We start from the raw sequence: 20,690 nt of genomic DNA on the forward strand, positions 1-20,690 counted from the left end.
ATTCTAGAAGCTGAAACAGGTGGTACTGTGACACTGGCACACTATTCAGTGATCTATAGCAACCGAAATTCTTTCATTGAAAAAACGAAATGGGAACGAATTGTTTGTAACATAATGACCATAACAAATCATTATAAACGCTTATTTTTGTCAAGATAGCCAATTAGGAAGAATCGTTTGACCGAAAACTACATTTGTTAAATCTAGAATACCGAGTTATTACAATAAAGCGAAAGACGTCAAGAAGTGGAAAAACAAAAGGTACCATTGCTTTAACGACATATCATTATCGGAGTTTTAACCAAACTCAGTAAATATTGTTTGAAGATACGACTGGTAGGTACGGAAAAGACGTACAAAAACACCACTTTCATGTACAAAAGCGTCGAGATGATTGTGCTAGGTGACATCACCGTGTGGGCAGTGAACAAAAACCGATCAACAGCGTTGCGTCATGCGATTGTGGACGTTTAGTGGAAAACGAAGCCGAGGTGTGCGCGGCAGACGGACGACACGTGCCCCATCTCGTGAATATGTTTATGAACAATTACAGTAATTCAGTGAGCACTCAAACACACGTGGCACATAAATTAACACCACTAATGATTTTATATAAAGGCTACCGACTACAATTATTGCAATTCTTCGGCGCCTTGATAAAGTATGTTATTTGTTTTCAAGACAAGCAGCATTATTTACGATTTGACCTTTTGATCTTGGCTGCTCAGTAGATTATAGAGCCACCTGTTTAAAATGTTCCACTAGGAATATTGCAAAAAAATATTTAAATAACTTCTGAAAATATCTAAATAATCTTATATTTCGCTTATCAATTTTAATTAAGAGTTTTGGCATCATCGTCTAACAGTTTGGTTGTAGTCTTTAATAAATGATATGTCCCATTAGTATAACCTAGGCAGCTAAGAACAAATGCTCAATAATATTTTCAGAGCTAATCACGGAGGCGGGTGACGCAAAGCAAGTCATTGACCCTCAAACACCTAACGATCTGCTGTCATAGCACGATCCACTACAGTTACAGGCTAATAAAAAATATTCTTCTGCAAAAAAATTAATCAACTTCTTGCATAAGACGGGATAAATAAAAGTTTTGTATGATGTCTAGTTTTGCTCGAATAAATGTAATTTTGCTAGATTTCAAGTGGCAAGAACGATTCGTAAACACTAAGTTTGTGTTGTTCAGCATGGGCTTGAGAGACTGGTAATAATTGTTTACGAAATAAACTCAACTAATAAAGCGATAAATCGGTAATCGCACGATGACCCAGATAATTTCCTTAACGAGATACATGAATCAGTGCGTGGGATGAAAACGGTTATAACCACTGCATGTCTTCTTAAGGTATTATTCAAAATATCCGGTAATTATTACCTTACTAATAAAGATCGTGCTGATTTCGATATAAACCTTATTTGCATAGCTTAATCCTCGTAGGCGAATGGTGGCTGTGACGCACTGTGACGGTACAAAGTTAGGTCCGCTTATGTACGTTAACGATACATTTTACCTACTAAGATAAACACCCTGACATCATCATCTTGATTTAGCTCAATATTTACAAAGATCATTTAATAGTTAGCAAACAGGTTATCCGTGAACTTGTGTAAATCTCAATATACAAGACTGTTTGCTATCGAAGAGCATTCAATATTTGTTTAATTGACAAATATGAGCAAAGGAGTCCACAAAATAAAAAAAAAAATTATAAAAATTGAAAGTTATAGTCCGAAATTCTGTATGTTTAGAGCTTTTTCGCAAGGACGTAGAATGATAATAATGATATCACGTATACAAATAGCGAGTCACAGCTGGAAATATTTTGTTTATAATACAAACGTCACGTGGCGGCGAACATGAAAGTGATGTCGTAATATACAAGTATTACTTAGAATCATGGCATAATTTTGAGGCGGAACACTGTTGGGATAATATCACTAAGTGATCCATTATTGGATCGTATTTAGAGCAAGCGTGCACTTACAGATAAACAAAGCAGAAGGGGTTTAGTATCAACAGCGGCAAAGGTAAGTGAACTTTGAGGGATCGCTCAATATAACGCTGATCGAACGCGATGACCGAATATGTATTTTAGTACTAAATTAATACACCAGATGATTTGACTAATCGTTTGTACAGCTTTCAGCTTCAGTACAAGACATCGATGGATTATTTTGAATAACAAGCGAACATTTGTTTACTTAAAATATCCATTTTCAAAGTGAAACCGCAGATTTAAATGGAAGTCGAACTCAGCTCCATAATTGTGTGGTTTTTAACTGGGTGAAGAAATTACTTTTCGTAAGCAATGGCTATAAATGGAGTTTGAGTTTCGATAAATATGTAGCCACTGACTCACGAGATTTGACTCGTGACGTACGAATGTATACAGAGATCTCGTGTTAGCTCTGCCTCTTAAAGCAAATGAAGACGCCTACTGTTTAAACAAAAATGGATTGTAAAAAGAAATTTCGCCCGAGAAGGTCGCACAAAGGCGGCGAAATTATCAGTCAAGGCAAGTTCCGTAATTTTGAATTCCTTGCAAATGCCATTATGTTATTGTAACCGACATTCAAATTAAATGTTACATGTTTAATGTGAGTATTAAACAAGGAGAAAAGTAAAAATTTACACGCAAATGAAAATCAATAAGTGCTTATTTAAAGGATTTTTTATACCCCTTGATAAGAGAGACTGTACAAGACAAAATAGAGAATATTGAGACTGCAGAAAACGAAAATATGTGTCCGAGACATTCATATGGTATTAGTAAAATTTGAGCGAAGGTAACACCTGTATTCCAGACAAGTCTTTGACCATGCCACCACCTGGCCACTGGCCAAATACTAATGCGAACAAGGAAACGATCTGCGGGTCATTCGGCTTTCTCTAATTGTCCATTCGTTAGATCATCGAGATTTAAATACTCTTTGAATGTTATCAAGTTGTCGTCATCGATTTAAATTCAAGTAGACTGTTTTAATGTCACCGCAATCGAGTAAAAATGATCTAAAGAATTAGATGTATAAGAGAAGTTCGAAGGGGTTTTCATTTATGGTATACGGAAAATTTGTATGATAGCCTAAAAGCATCGCGTGCTTTTCACGAGGTTTAATTCAGGCAACCACTCAAAATTGCATAGTGCAGATACCAAGTGCATCTGCATTAAACATGAAAAAAAACTTGACAGAATTAGTGAAAATATGAATGAAACTATAATTTTAACTATTACAGAAGTAGTGCTAAAGAATAAAGTTAAATTGCTACAGCCCCTCGAATTTTTAATTTATTAAATTCTTTCTTATTTCCTTAAAAAATAAAGAAAGTTTCAGGAAACTTACTTCACTGCCATGGTATTCCGGAGGTTTATCCACTACAACTGGTGATTCCATTTCCTATATTCAAAACACTGGAATGTTTCACTAAGCACTTCACAAGTAAATATCGCGAAAGTAAAGACTGTATTTGGAGTAACGTTCGTCACCTTGTCTCGATTTGTACTGCGGCCGTGGTCGCTCTACGATTGTATTTATACGGCGTGTGGGAGCGCGGCGCCGCAAGTTCGCGAACCGCCCGGACCATTCGAGAACGACTCTACCACACTCTACAGCTACAGCGCGGCGCCGCGTACTCACGCAGACAACAAAAACACTCGACCGTATTATTTCATTTGACGCTGTACATGTGTGCGTCCGGCCCTACGCGAACGTTGAGCTTTTGTATAGAAGCAGCAATGTAAATATTGACTACAAAGAGCGATAGAGTCGAGTTTCCCGTGCTACACAGGGCGCCTGCGTCAAAGCCGTCTGGAAGTTTCAAGGGGTAGTTGAATGCATTATGGGGTGTAAAGGACGGGTGCAAAATCGTTGACTGCCGCCTGGCACCGTCTCGAAATAAATACGAGAACATTCGATAAAGTTAATGCCCACGCTTTTTGTACATAGGAATGAAGTAGTAGTGGGCAAGTGCCGCTTACATTATTAACTTTGTATGCAGTAAATATCGAATAAAACAAGCAACATTAATATTTTCAGGGCATCAGTGTGAATCATTGTGGACAATAACGGACACCACAATGGCAATAACCACTTGTATGAATTTATTAAATTTTTGCCCTCGCCGTGCCTTATAAAACATCTGATTAATTGTTTGGATGCTGTATTTATGCAACGTCCGCACATTAATTCGCTTTTCAATTGTCCTTTAACGAACGTTGACGGCGAAGGACTTTGACATGATGTCAATTTCTGACAAGGACGCAGACAATTTCGGAGATGGTGAACATGGCAAGTTGACAAAATAATGGTGCCTGTTTGACCCAATGAAAAGCTATTTTAGGAAAATTGGTAATTAATCATGAAATTTCAGATATTTTATGACATTTGAAAATACTCCAATAGTAATTTTCTACCTAAACATATTTAATGCTATTATCTGCTTTGTTATATTATGTGTTTTTGTGAGCTCTATTAACTATTTCAACATTCTTACCACAGTTTAACCACGGACATGTTATTCTTAAATTGTTTACCAACAACATTACACAGTTGAGGAACTTCTATAGATGAAAGATCTTTGTGCGAGAAGTTTCTTATTTAATATAAAAGAGGGTAAGTCCAGGTAAAATTGTAGAAGCGTACACGTGTCTAAATAATGGGGGAATACAAAAAGTAAAGAAAACAGGAGTTATACCAAAAACATTCTATTATATTATACGAATGGAGCCCCGATAATATCACTGGTCAATTTCGAACAATACGCAATGGGAACGTCCCAGAAACTTCCGGAAAAATCATATGACAATAAAAAAACATGTGACAAGATTTTTTATAAATAGTTTCATCTAATTATATTTATTCAAAGGTAGTGAGAATATTAATCATTATTCGATTATGCATACATTTGCGCGACAATCTTGGGCCAAACGTATACAAGGCTGGTATTACTCATTGTGATTAACAGAAATCTATTTATGGACACGTATTATATAATTTTGATAAGTAGGAAGACAAAACATCGACTTGTGAATCAATACGTAACGTCTTGTGAAATAAGACTGTTTAAAAATATCAGATCGTGAATCCTTTTTGTGGTCATGTACAAACAAAGAAGCGTAGTAGAAAATGGTAATTTGTCGCAGTGAAATAAAACGTTTATAATCTTAATTAACTAGGAGTTTCCTAGTGAGAATAACAATTAAAGATTTTCAGGAAACGCTCAATATATCCTCGTAGCTACAACTTTAATTAGTTGCAAAAATAATTAGGAATTGGAATGAAAATAGAGATAAACAACGAATTTACTGCAGCAATAAATTGAGCATCTGATACAAAAACTCTCAGTATTTGTTTACATAATTTCATTGACGCGGCAGGCAAGTGGTGTTATTTAATAAAATCCTCGTGTTCCACACATATTTGTTTTATTTCGCGATTCAATAAATACGTCTTCAATACGCTCCAGACGGCAGAGGCGTACTGTTCAAGGCGCAAATAACATCACAAACGTCATCGCGATGACTTTGGAAGAAAAAGACAGATAAAGTACCGAAATAGAAGAAGAACGAAAGGAAATTCGTCAGACCTTGCGCGTTGGACGCTAAAATGATCAAATTGTTAGGCGAATAAAAGAGAATTTTAGTCGTTTATTCCTTAAAACATACGTAAAACAATACAAAGTGCCAGTGGAGTATTCGTTAATTCCCTTACGTTAGATAACGGATTGTTTAACAGCTGAGTGCTATTTGGCAATCGGTGCATGGTCAATGACCGACCATTGAAACACACATGGTGTTGAGGACGCAGGTAGAATAATAAAGCTCATTCATTCAGTTTTAACACCTATAGATAGTGAAACAATCCTACTACAAGAATTGACAACTAAGCTTACACGAATATAATCAAACAAAGGAAAGGGAGTTTGGTTTTGTTAGCTGTTTTATATTAAGCTTATTTGCGTATGAGCAAGAAATGTTTGACGAGAAACAAACGTATCGAGACGCACGTTTTTACAAGCGCCACTAATTCAAAAGGTATGCAGCAAAGCGGTTATTTTTACCGTCGGTAATGTCAAGTTTCTTACAGGAAGCAGTGACTGATAGTTCACATTGCGCACTCATGATTTGGACTAATTGCAAATGTATTTTTAATTGCACTACCTCTTCACGGTCGAATAATTTTGAGAATCTAATTAGGTAGATGCATGAATAAGAAGGTATGCACTATGCAGACCGAGCAGTTAAGACAAATTGAATATCTTCTAGTGAACGTGTTTACTGTGAACGTCTAACTGGAAATAATTCAGGGTTAAATCGAATACTATAAACATCGAAGTGGGACGCCTGTACACGTAGGAGGACAACTCGCTCCAAATACCAAACGATTTTGATTTTAATATTGTGCAATGGGACAACAATTCGACCCCTCGAGACGGTGTTGAGGACGAAGTAGAAAAAAAACGAATAACACTCAGATAAACACCTCGTAACGCGGATGCAATGTCATGGAGATGATACTATACGACATTACGAAAGTGCATAATCGTTTTGAAATGACGATAGAAACCAAATCGTTAAATTAAAGCGTGTAAACAAAACATTGTATCGTTGGCAGCGCCGTGTGATCAGCGTTACCAACAAGTACAATATTTGAAAGCTATTTATAATGCGTATGAATGTGCCACAGCTCCAATACCAATGGTCGTGTACTCACGTTTCGCTTCATATTGTACTGTCGCAGAATTATCTCACGTTATTATATTTTTTAACTGGTTTTTTAACATTTATATGTGGAAATCGACACTGAATTTTATATATCCGTCTCAGCACCACTCACTCGTTCACGTCTGCGCGTCGTTTTGCATGTGCTGTGGGTGGGTGCCGCGAATCACCGAAATAGAACTTTTGGAATAACACTACACAAATTATATTCCTTGCGTCACCGGTAACGCCTGACGAGATGAAGATCAAGAGCGTACGTGTAGACACAGCATAAACGCTGGTTGTCGCAATTTTGTCTATTTATCAACCCAGAACTAGACATAACATTAATTTATCGTCGCACGCAATTGTCCGCAGAAGCAGACGACGATCGGTCGATAACGGTTATAAAGTTTAACTCGCGAAAATTGGGATAGAAGGTACAACATGTTTGGGATCATAAATATTTCCCGAAAATATAGTTGTTCGCCTAACTGTTTGAGATATACGTAATATATTTACTGAAAGCAGACAGTGATGTATTCTGTGTAATACTGAAGTAAACTAAGCAAATCATCGGAACTAGGTCACCAGAAGATTCCAAATAGTTCAGCACATTGCTTATACCTAACCTCGCGTCTGATCTGAATATTTGGTGTATTGGAAAATGGTGCACGCAATATTGTAGTTACCGAAAGATCTAATTTCGTTGAGGATGTTATTGAAAGTTGACTCGACAATTTAGCGGTTACAGGATTTGGCTACAATGTAGATTTCATTGGAGATGACTTTAGAAATACGCTTGTTGCATTTCTAGTGACATTACAAAGGTCGTTACTACGATGTGATCACGCAACTGTGCACGTGCTCGGATTTGAATCTCTTCCTCCGTAGATGCAGTAAAAGGGAAGTCCTTGAACAACCCACCGGTGTACTGATTCATTATCACCCACGCGATACAAATTGCATGTTATTTCTCGATAGAATACCGCTGCAACATTGCGAGTGATTTGCGGTTAGGGTTCACTACGTATGAAGTCAGAAATAATTGGTTTCTGTTTATCATGTTCGAGATGTTACTCACACTTGCATATTGCGACGCTTGTTGTGACAATTATGGCCAACCTGTTAATTTTTACACTGCAAATAATTTATAACAGCAACTAATTGAACGACGCAATTTGAAAACCATTTTAATCTTTTAATAGTCAGCTCGGCTGCTCTGCAGATGCCTAAAAATTAATTCCCGTATCAGGCAATTTAGTTAAATAACCCAGAAAATATCTGGAACAGTGCCCAACAGCCCGAAATAGGCTTGCTCCTTTTATACTCGAATTTCGTGCACGGTTAAAATTTTAATGCCTTTATGTAGTGCAGACAAATTGAAAGCACTTGTTGCTTCCTAAGATTAGACAATAGGAACCATATAAATAAACTATCATACTATACTAAGTTAGTTCTGCAATGAGGTAATGTAGGTATAGAATTGTTTTCGGATTGCACCTGATATTGCACAAGGTATCTACAGTTCATGCATGGCGTCTCTGGTTACCAAGGATAACGCTGAGGTCAGAACCTTGCTGGAGTCATGACAGGTTAAATACTTATCATTAATAGAATCACTAAGAACTCATTAATCATGCATCTTCAAACTTCAGTCTAGTTCTTTTGAAGATGTAGATATCTGTTCAATAATAATTAATTATTAAGCGCGCTGATGCAGAGGCATCAAGTAATTCTATAAAACCAAAACACGTAAGAAAAGTATGGCCCTAAAGAAATATGAAACTTATACAGACACATGTAATTCATACCCTAGATTGCATAAGGAACTTTTCGCCCCAAAAAATCTGTCCAAATAAGTCATGACTATATGCAATTTGTTTCAAATTATCGTGCGCAGATGCAGCGAAAGACTCTAGCTTTATAAAGGTGTGATATGTACCAACCCTGCATTGCAACTAGTTAATGATGATAAATGACTCGATATGTTGTCTCTTTTATTCCGCACGTCTTGTATCATTGTCTCGGCTTCCATTACAAACTAGGTGTTGTATTTCCTATGCTCTATAAGGAAAATCTAATCTAGCAGCTGACCGATATTAGTCGGTGCTATTTTTAACTATGTTTACATACTATGATAGTTAATAATATCAAAACGGTGATTTGGTTGGCTTTTTTTTTGGTTGCGAAATCTGGACCTGAGGACCTACTATGATGACTATATTCATGAAAATGAAAATTCCTAAAATATTGAAAGTGTTCATTTATGACCTTTCTCTATTCAAATACGTTGTTCGGATTTTTTTTTCAGGAATAGAAATGACTTTCTGAACAACCTTATTTTTTGACACAGAGTTAGCAGTATCGGATAAGCATGCCTTACATTTTTGTACTAAAGTTCGACATTAAATTTGTATAACTGATAGAGTTGTAATAAAAAGGAAAAGATCAAAACTCAACCCATATTCGTGCACGTTGATCATTCCCTGATGCCTCAGTTCTTTCTCTCTCTCTCTTCCGAGGAAGGAAACTAATTGCAGCAAAAAAAAAACAGAAAGTTTCGAAGCCAGTTTTTAATCACTACTAATGATTTAGTATCGTCACGTATACTGACACATACGTCACGACTAACGTCATAAAAATAGTTCAAAACCTACTATTTTGCGCAAGGAAGCCAAAACTTTTATGCAATAAAACTTTTAAAATTCTTTACTACAGAATTTATTCTAATACCACCTGCGTAATGTAGCGCATTTTCTGCACCAACGTATTTAAATTTCGCAAGTCATCAAAGAGATCTAAGAGCATTTACCCCGTCATCGCTGAACAAGCGTCATGATTTAGGAGCTACGTGGTACCACAATTCATTGGATATTCTAGGACCCAACATCATTTACTTGGACGACCTTGCTCTATTATTTCTGTACCTATGTCACACAATTTATTTTTATTTGCGAAATCGCGCTATTGATGTCACTAGAACGTACATTTACCGCGTGTTATTTTATTAATGAATCAATAAAACTAAAACAATGAACTTAGCACTCATTAATTTCTTAGAATGAAAATAAGAAGAACAAAATCTTTTCTAATACGTGTAAAATCACGATATTGTTGTCTAATGAAAAAGGTTCATTTGCGAATAATGATAGGTCAAAAACAATTTAAAATCTCACGTTTTTACCATGTTTTTTCAGGTGCAGGCAAAGTCCTAAGTTAGTCAAATATATTAATAAAAACAAAGTACTAATCAAACCGACTTCTGCGTACAGTCACGCGGGTTTCATAGAAACTGTTTATTTTGTTATTGTATTCATTCGAATTGAAATCTTGTACTACATTAACCGATCGAGTGGCACAATTTAAATCGACTTCATGACACTGGTCTGACCCAAATACAATCCAGGTCTCGGTGGGCCAATGTGAAAATAATTTTTATGTACTCCAGATCTGTCAAATGTTTTGGATAAAGTGCGCACGCGCTGATATGATGTTACGCATCACATTCCTTCGTGGGGTTTGTTCAGTACGTTGGTGTGCGTATCGTACGATAAATTTGTCATGTTTAAAGGAAAATGGTTATGGGACTTTCCTTGTAATGCATTATGAATCAAATGAGAGGGAAATAATAGCAGGTGTATAAAGTGCAGTTTAAACTAGAATATTATAACAATAATATGTACACGTGGTTATGTTTTACCGAAAGTAATCCAGATTTATAACAACCCTATTTAACACAGAACATCAACGAAGACATTTTTATTGCAGGATTAAATTATTTGAGAGTAAGACGTAAGGATTTAATTAAAAAATCGAATTTACGAGACCATTGAGCACATCATACTTGCGTAGTGAAACAAACATAGAAACCATATAGGTAACCAGAAGTTTTTTTGTAAGAGGGTCAACTAACAATGCAAAACCTGTTACTTAATGAATGAAAAACCACATTAGATTAGTGCTCTCCGCCAATAGTTATCCAATCAAATACTCATTAGTAGTGAGCGTGAAATCGTTGGAATAATTCGAACCGTGCCGAATCGATCCGACGCGAACGATCACGATCACCACTTGTGTAATTGTCCTTTATTAACCTTGAACTTAAGAATTAGATGAGACTAATTCATTTGATAATAGATTGTGAGTAATTATGGATGTTTTGTAAAAGATTCAGCGCTTGGTAGAAGATTTTTTTTAATTAAATGCTTCCGGGGAGTTTCTTAGAAAAATATCATAATTGTTAACATTCTACAAAGTATCACGAAACTGACCTATCGAAATAAAATTTCAGAAATATTGTTCAAATAAACAAAGATAATAATTATGTTTTAATTTCAGATACACTTCCAAAAAGTTCCTGTAAGATTTCGTCACACCTTGATTTATTTGTAACCAATTGTAACCTTAGAATAACATGCTAACTTATTGAGCTTCACTATTATCGAACGCTACTAAGAATGTCTTCATAGAAAAACCTTACCTGAAACCCTTTTCTCATTACTATAATAATTTCCTAGAAAAGCAGTAAGAAAATTCATGGAATTATCTACAGAGTACTGTAGAGCGACTTAAACAAATTTGTTCATCTCGTACGATATCAGTTACATATAGTTACGTGTTATTATTAGCACGTTTTATGTAACCACACATAGTCACGATATGACCGGATATAATACGAATCTTTATCTTGACCTCGTTGAGACTTCTTCGGTTGTGTTACGAGACACAAATTATGTTTTTTTGGACAGTTTATTATACAGAATCAAGCTCTTGTAGTGTTGGCTTCTGTCATTTCTCTATCATTATTGTTACCTTCAAATAAAATTCTGCCAAATGCAATGGCTTATTTTTTGAGTGGTCATTTCATTTTTAACAGGATTCATTGGATAAACCTGGTTTAGGATCTCTAATTATTGGCAGAATATGTGAAAGACCTGTCTGTTAATAAAGATTGTCATCTTGCTTTCCAAAAAAACCTAACACTTTACACCTCATAACACACTGTACAATACAATACATCCCACGGCCCATCACGAAGATAATGATGAAAAATTTTTACTCATATCACACCACATCGAAGGCAAACAGAATCAATAGCATAAAACAAATAAAGTATTGTATCCTTCTAAAGCGGATACTTAGAGGAAAATAAGGACTGACGCACGTTATTGAAAAGAAAAGTTTTCAGCGTAAAACAACGTGGTTTCTGTAAATGTCTTCTCATTGCACACATGAGTAACACAATAGTTGTTTTCTTATGTCAGGACAGGAGACGAGTGAGACGTCACGCTTCACGCTCCGGCAAACCACCTCATTGTTCTAAATATTGCACATCTATACAATACAATATAATAATAAAATGTGTGCAAATTTCCTACAACTGATTCATCGACCGATACTGAAATACTGAATGGACAATTATGCGTACGTATTGGGTATTGTCTATTTAATGAAGACTGGCATCAGGAATTTCGGGAGGGACGTCCCAATCGAACGCCAGCCGACATTCCAAGTGAAGACCTTGAAAATTTTAATATATTTAGACCCAAACCACGAAAAATGTGGAAAGACCGAATGCATAAAGAGTACCTACTTAAATAGATTTTCGTTCTTTATCTAAGTCCGCATAGCAGACAAGTTCTATTAAATAAAATGTCGTTTTCGATATTAGACTGCAGCTTCGAAACTAGACAGATATATTATATCACAAAGGGGTTGTCGACCCTCAAGTAGTCTGAGTAAATTCGCTTCGCTTTATGAAAGACATAAAGACAACTTGCTCTGGCGCCAGATAAAGTATACAAAAACAAACGCCGGCAAACCACCACAAAGTTTGTAAACACTAACAAAATGACTCACTCTGATTATTCCTACTGAGGTTTGAAGAACGGGGAGGCACTGGGCTTGGGCCCCCGAAAGTAGCAAGTAAATGGACCGTAAACGAAAAAATGCGAGTACATGAAACACATGATGTAGCATGAGCAGAGAGCATTGAGCAGAAGACCGATCTTTGTAAGACCTACATCCAGTTGGGTACTGCAACATTAAAAATTCGACATAATAACGATGGAGTGCCCACTTATTATGAGCTATGCCTCTTTTCCCAAATCTGGTCTGAATTCATTTTCGTGATTTTTGACAATGGTTTGTGGAGTGAAACTCTGGCACGTGTATCTCAAGACTGGTTTCTGATATTCCAATACTACCCGTTGACATTAAAATTAAGTGATTCAGGAATCTGTTGATTAACTATTAGCATCGTTCATTTCGTAAATAAGGTGTTCTGAATGGACAGCTCAGGTAAGTATGACTAATAACATGAGGTGTGCCAAGTCCTATTTTACGCAGTAGGTACTTGTGGGAAATCTTCCAGTGGACAATATGGTCGACAAATTTCAATAAAATCATTAATTAATGTCGTATCAACAGCCAAGTGTTAGTAAATATCAATTTTATTTAATTCCAGCCAAAACATAAGAGAAGCAATGGTAAAACACAGAAAAAAACAAGAATGGCCTATGACCTTAAAAGGTCATTAGGCATTTAATGGTTGGTAGACAAGGTCAAAGCTTTTATACATAAAAATCGATATTTTGCACAAAGGATATGAAATTATTCTGCTTAATAAAAAGCTACTGACGTCGTACTTACTTATTTAAAATGAATTCATTTTAAATGCGCTAACTTCAAAGGAAACGACAAAATGTGCTTTTGAAATCAGGGGACAAATATTCCAAATAAATGATTTCATAACCACATGGTCATCAATCTGGCGACAACTCATAATTAAAACATTCACGATTCAGCACACTAATTACAATGAAATTAAAACAATATGTCGATGTACTAAGTGTGACTCAACACGCGATTAATCATTTAATTGATTACGACTATAATTCAAACAAGGCAATGTCTGGAAACGTGTGTTTTAACAATCAGAGTATTTTGTTATACAAATAACATTTCCACAACTAAACCTGAACGAGAATCGTTTCTGAGGAAGATAAACTTACAGGAATCCTTTTGAAGTTTGTAATACCCAAAGACCAAAGAACAAATAACAATGTTGATAACAAACATTTGTTATTTATTTTGTTTCAGTACCAGTAAAAGTCAGTTAAAGCAAAATCGATTTGTATTTAGATTGCAAAATGAAATTTACATGTTACGAGCGGTTTGCATGCAGCCGCGCAAATGCACTTTATGAATTTAAAGTAAGGCAAAGGAAATTTATTTACAGCTTTGCGCTGAAACTTCAAATGCTCACTGCAATTTAGTCGAGTAGTAAAACATTGGATAGTTGCCTTACAAATCCATTAGGCGATTGTTTCGGAACAACACAAATTAGATCAAATTAACCTCACTCAATGACACGCTGTGGAGTTAACTGCCAACGAAATGTTCCTATAATCTACCTGTGAACTAGTTTTGTGGAGTATAAGCCTCGAATTCAGGTAGCAGGTTTATTACGGTTCATTGCTTACATTTCGGGAAGCTTTTCGAATTGAAACCTGGTGCTCGAAACATCTATTTGTTTGAAGGGATCTTAATGCCATTTCTGAGAACTTTAGAACAAAACATAATGTTTATGTGCAAACATTAAACAGTGGACTAGGTAAATAAGCATTTTCATTGAAGCCATCAAAGTAAGTAAATATAATCAGGTGACGTCATCCGGTAACGACCGAAATGGCTTCGTACTAAAGGCGTCAGAGATTATAGAATCGGTTTAAGAAGGCGCCATGATAGCTGAAGGTAGAGAGACGATATGGACAATATGAGAACCTACAAAATTTTACTTACGAACAAGACAATAAAGACAAAAAAGAACAGCACTCTTCATAGCAAACGACAATATATCAAATGTAAACAATGTACCGATTTCAGTCCTTGAAATGCCAGATATATTTACCAATACATACACCATACGCGTACATTTTTTATTAAAAATCAAAAGTACATTCGCTATAAACTAAGCAGCAACAGACAATATTTGGACGTCTATAAATTTTATAGAGGATGATATAGGTCGGATTTACGACTTATTAGCGTCCAAACGAATTTACGATAGCACCAAGTCTACGAACCAAATACGTCTGAGGTTTCAGTGTTTGTTCAAACAAAGCAAGTAATAAAAGATTGCCACACTGATGTATGGCTGGCTGAATACAACACCTACAAGCACGCCTACGACCATTCTGAAGCTAAAAAAAAATATTTCATGGACAGTGTTGTACTTTGTCTCACTTCTGGGGGGCGGTGACGATTACTCATAGTGTAATGAAAATACATATTCATTAAATGTCCAGGCGAGCAGTGTGTACATTGATTATTAATAAAATGAACAAAATTATTAACCATTTTTCAGCTTTTCAACATACAATGTAATGACAGTTATTAAAGACATACGGATATTACAGCGCAAGTATGGACATCAATAATGGCAACAACGTAATTTCTCGGGAAAGAAAAAATGTGGTTAATCATTACAGAACAAGTCTATGGATTAGTTCGCTTTGCCAATTCATAAAACCAATGCAGAATCAATCGTACGACGATTGCGGGAAAAATGCAGTGTGTCAAGTCATAAATAAACTCACAACAATAAATATGTATAACAAAACACATTAAGCTGTTGCAAAATAAACCAAGTACACGAGCTAAACAAACAAAATGCGAGGAATTTGTATGACAGAAGCACCTGAGCGTTTCTTAGAAACACAAGACTTCAAGGTGAGATAAGTATGAGTGTATAATGGCGCGAATCAGTTGCTGTCGCGTTAACAAATAAATCGTAATGAGAACGTGTATGTGATTGATGGCTTGGAAACGTATAGAGAACTAACCATGTGGTCTGTTGTATAGAAATTACGAGAAACAGAAGGCTTTATTGTTTGAGTTTAAGTAGCCTCGGTACATCCTACGCGACCAGAAGTGTTTCTTCAATGCTGAAGATCAAGATCACCAGATTTTAATATCTGGAAAATCCGCCCATTACTGAAACTGAATACAATACTACTGAAGAAGCAAACCTTATGATGTATGTTTTTAAACAGATTAAACAAATTCTAAAAATCAAGGTGTGAAATTCATCTCGACATGTTCATAAAAAAATCTTTTAAGCCTGAAGGCACGATCAGAATTGATTAAAAAAATATGACCTGTTATTATTCTCTATGCTAATTTCATGCCCAAATGTGGACTTGAAAGACTATAATCGCTTGCAAGCAAAGTTAATATCTATAATAATACAGTAGCTATAAAACCGTTATCCTTGCACATTACGCATCGATATGGAGCTAAATGAATATAATTAAAGTCGTCTGAGTGGAATTAATTCCATTAAGTACTCAAGTGAAGCGCAATATGTAATTAATATTACGATTATTACTTCACTGATCCCTTGTCCTTTATTACTGCGATTAATTGAACAATTTCACAGCCGAGATTAAGCATAATTTTTTAAATTAATATATGAACTTTGTGGTAAGTTTCGATTTTATTTTTCTATATTTACGATGACAGTGTTACCATTTCAATATTACCTTGCACGACAAAATGGTTGACATTTACATATTATCATGTACTAATTAGAGTTACAATAAATAATACTAAAATCATGAAACCCAGCGGGATATTACTTAAATAAAAAAATATAAGGACAATAATAATTTCTGTCATTTATTCATGTCTTTAGAACACGGAAAGAACGGGTATTGAAAGTATTTCAACTCCTACGTTTCGTTCGTGCGTTTTTGGGCATCGACGTCACATTACGTAATGAAATGATGATAAATCTATTTATACAAATTAGTTGTATCTTAATTGATTTTGTCTATGTTACGACATGAAAATAAAGCATTTCGTAATAGGAAACTGGGTGTGAGATTAACTTTCAAAGATGAATTATCACTTGACATAAAAAAGTCCACGGTTGATCAAATTTCTAACATGCGATGTGTATTTTCGGGTGAGACAATGTACTGAATTATGAAGTAGCTCATCTAGATAAAATGGACACGAAACACATGAATTATAACGTAATTATCTGTACATAATGACTGTAGCAACAGCAACACCCACTATTGTGACGTCACAGTACACATGTATTACAACTACACGTCATTATCAACATGAAAACTCAGGTATTTTAGTTCATAGCGTGATGAAGTGCTATTACCTAGGCGTAATATTTTACTAATTCAAGCCTTTTTTGGTTTTACGGCCCCTTTGGTTCTTCCATAACCTCTGCTAGCTTTTTTAGGCACTAGTTTAATATTATTTCTTAGAATATAGCAAGTATTTTTTTATTACGAGAATATTGAGTGAATCACACGTAACACTGTTCTGTTTTTTGTCAGACAATTTCTTGCTTTAAACATTATTCCTTGCAAAAAAAACAATAGGTTACTTTTAAAACATGCCTCGAGATAAGATAAGCAAAATTGGTCCCATTCTCAATCGATTAGTTATTATAAACTGGGGTCTTGCGGATAAGATAAGAAGAAAATTGGTCCACTCAGTTCCCTGTATTTTACGAGAGTTGATAATCAGACTGGCTTACATGCTAGTTCGCGTGTGAAACAATGTTCGTGTAACGCGTATGTAAATATACTAATAACAGTTAATCGACTACGCCTGGAAATGTTAGCCCAACCCAATTTCAGGCATGTTAGTGGGAAGAGTGAAATATTGTTGGTTAACACATCATTTTTACAAGGCTTTTTCCGGGTGAAAATTTAATATTTGGAATACAATTTCCAGCGAAATTTTGCTTTATGTGGCCCCTTTGATTCGGCATTATTCCCATAAGGTAGTTAGGAACTTTATTGATCACGAACCTTACTGAAGTTCGAGAAGTGCTGTTTCATCAATAATCTCTCGCAAGACCGCAAGTCATATTAGATCATAATTGTCCTATTATAATATAGGTCAGGTCATAGAAGTGTACGTAGCCGGCCAAGAAAGTGTTGGCAGATATCCCACGCATTATCTGAAGGATTTTGGAGAACCCTCACGCATTTACTCCTGTATACATAATTCGGTACTAATTCAAGGCAGACTTTTGGCTCATATCAATAGACAACTAGTTACTAATGTTATAATTTCGTTACAGTGGAAATAAAGACATCTAACTCGGTAGCATAACGGTTTTATAACAAAGTATCTTGTCCATATATGCAACAGAGAACCGGTACGTCAATTACGACGATTTAACATCATAATTTGTCAAAAATATCGCCTATAGAATCCCGTTGCAGCGAGTCACGTTATAGCACATGGGCGTCACTGGCAACAAAATGTATTATTAGTAGATAACTCGTGTAGGAAGCAATAAATGTCAATCAGTTTAGTCACAGTATAAATACAGCTGGGCGGGCCGAACCCAGACCTGATGTATCCCATAAGTCTGTTGTTACTCTACAATGGGCACAATACTACAAAGAAATAGAATAGCTATAGAACCAGGTTTTTCTAGAAACAAGCCAATTAGTACTGTCATGTAGCTGGTTTGATATAATAAATGATTGAATGACATCAGTGACATGCTCGAGCAACTGGTTTGTAGATTTTTTACGAGATAACTCGTGCTAGGAGTGAATTCTCTTAACGATGATTTTACGAACGTGCTTACGTTTAGCTTTAAAAAACTGTCTGTAGAATACGCAATCAAACAAATTCTTTGATTCACGTCACGACCGAACTTATGGCATCCTGTGCATTGCTCTATACGAGTCCGTCTTTAAGTAATTATGATCATTTTAAAAAATAATTACCTAGGTAGTTAAGGATGCGGCTCAAAGATGAGAATTTTGGGTCTGAGTTTAAAAACCTTTGGCTTTGTTTTTCTATTTAAAACATTCACAAAAGAAATTCCAGGAAGGATGAGCGTGTAACGAAGTAGCTTTCGTGAACACGGCGATGTTTAGAAGGAGAGGTAAATGACCTCTCTCCCTAAACGTAGTTTGGATGCGGTTCGATAGTTTCGAGTGAGTCTACAATTTAAATACCATTGAGAAACAGTAAGTAGTCATGAAAAAATGTCTTTGAACTTTAGATTGGGGTCGAAAGGGATATAAATCGTAAGGCGGGATTGTTTTAAGCAATTACAAAGCATGTTTTACGAAGTATTTGCTGCCTTAAAACTATGAGAATTTGGACAAAAGGAAACCAGTAACAAGAAGTAGCAAATAGGGAACTCTTAGGAGCAATACAGCTGATCAATAATGTTTACTAGCCAAAACTTGGCACTAACAGCTTGTAAATACAATCTAATCGCCAATACTGTTTGTAAATTCAGTGTTCTAAAAACAATATTTACAAATTACGAGACTCTGTAGTCTATGTAATATTTGCAATAGACAAAAGAATGTTTTTTTTTATGAGGTTAACGATTTTGGCCAGACACCAAAAGAATTTCACTAATAACTTTTACAATGTTGTAAATAATAAAAATGTTTATTCAGTTTTGTGACAATACTTTCTCTTTTTAAAAATATAACTTGTGTTTGAACAGTAGACTTTCTAGTTGCATATAGTACCTCCTTAATAAAGAAGTGTGAAGTTAGGAATAGTGCTAATATACCTGTGCTCAATTTTGTGCCTCATGAACATTATTTACACACTTGACTCAAAATAAGCTCTTATTTTTTGATTCAAACTTTTACTTTCAAATAGTTTTGTTTACTTTATTATGTAATGTTTGAAATATTATATTGCACTAGTGACTTGTAAATAGCAATATGTAATGCAGGTTTTTCCTGTTCTCTTTTATATGAATAAAAATGAATACCATGTACATTCCTAACAAAATCTATCCTATTCACTATAATACTACTGTTTTGCTAAACAATTGCAATAAATCTAACACAATAATATGACCTCCACCATATACTAGAAGCATGGTATATTTTTCACTTAGGATATTAGCAAAAGGTATTATCAATACATAGGTACCTATCTACATTTTTTTTTACAATAATTATGTGCTACAAATAACTGACACCATACACATAACCCAGCACAATCAATACATAAATAAGTAGATGTATCAATATTTAAAGTCATGTGGTATTTTTTTTCTCTTTTCCAAATTAATCATGAATAATCACTTAAGGACTTAATCATACAAAAAGTATTTATCATGAAATACCTTGACTATGCATTACCAAGCAAAATTGTTAGGATATCACATCAAAATCAAACAATAAAACAAATACCAAACTTCACAAATGTGTGACCAAATAAGTTCAAATATTGGTTCATCTACATACATAGAAACAACAGAATGGTGACTAACCTCAAAAGCAGGCTGTTAGGAGGCACTCGGGAACACTTGTGTTATAGCAGGCACGCATCAACTGTCCTGTGAAAGACCACCAAATCAGACCTCATCTCATACCCAAAAATTATGTTAATTATTGTGTTAGTTATTACACAGTCAAGGATACTACACTTGGATGTGCGCCAAAAATGTGCTGCAACTGTAAGCAAGCAAAACTGAAACTCATCTATGCAATCGTCATACCACTTTACACATGAATATCTTGTATTATTGGGTTAGTATGTCAATAATGCAGATGGCTGCTCACTACTGTCAAGGGCGGATCTAGGAATCCGGACACCGGATAGGACTACTGTTAGATACATGCGATATAGCAATGTTGCGCACGACATCATCGACATCGACATCCACATACATCGGAAGGAAATAAGATATCATATAACATGTACACTTACAAAACTTCTTCCTCTCAAAGGCATCTCACGCACCAATAGAATTAACACAAAACTTTATCACTTTGCGTTTAAATCAGTAGAAACACTGGGTTCACACACAGTCCTCACTCGGTATCTCAGTTGAACTCAACAGCCGTACAGCAACTTGTCTTGCAGATTGCAGATAAAATTGACAGAAGCGCTAACAATTCTAGAACAATCACTCATCGACCATAGAGCATAAAATAACTA

At 35.4% G+C, this 20,690-nt stretch overlaps 1 protein-coding gene across 3 annotated transcripts in view; it reads right to left on the reverse strand.

The window, feature by feature from the left end:
* Positions 1-20,631, reverse strand: part of stv (BAG domain-containing protein starvin) — a 24,301-nt gene extending 3,670 nt beyond the window's left edge. The window contains exon 1 of one of the 3 annotated variants that reach the window (XM_076117773.1): positions 20,460-20,631. In XM_076117773.1, the coding sequence (XP_075973888.1) occupies positions 20,460-20,483 (24 nt within the window). In that variant the 5' untranslated portion in view covers positions 20,484-20,631. Of the gene's footprint in view, positions 1-3,360; positions 3,534-6,729; positions 6,886-20,459 lie in introns of those variants that run through there. The other 2 variants (XM_076117774.1, XM_076117772.1) reach the window with 2 other exon arrangements.
* Positions 20,632-20,690: the final 59 nt, after the last annotated feature.

Source organism: Anticarsia gemmatalis, chromosome 8 (genome assembly GCF_050436995.1).
Source record: "Anticarsia gemmatalis isolate Benzon Research Colony breed Stoneville strain chromosome 8, ilAntGemm2 primary, whole genome shotgun sequence".
Taxonomy (NCBI): domain Eukaryota; kingdom Metazoa; phylum Arthropoda; class Insecta; order Lepidoptera; family Erebidae; genus Anticarsia; species Anticarsia gemmatalis.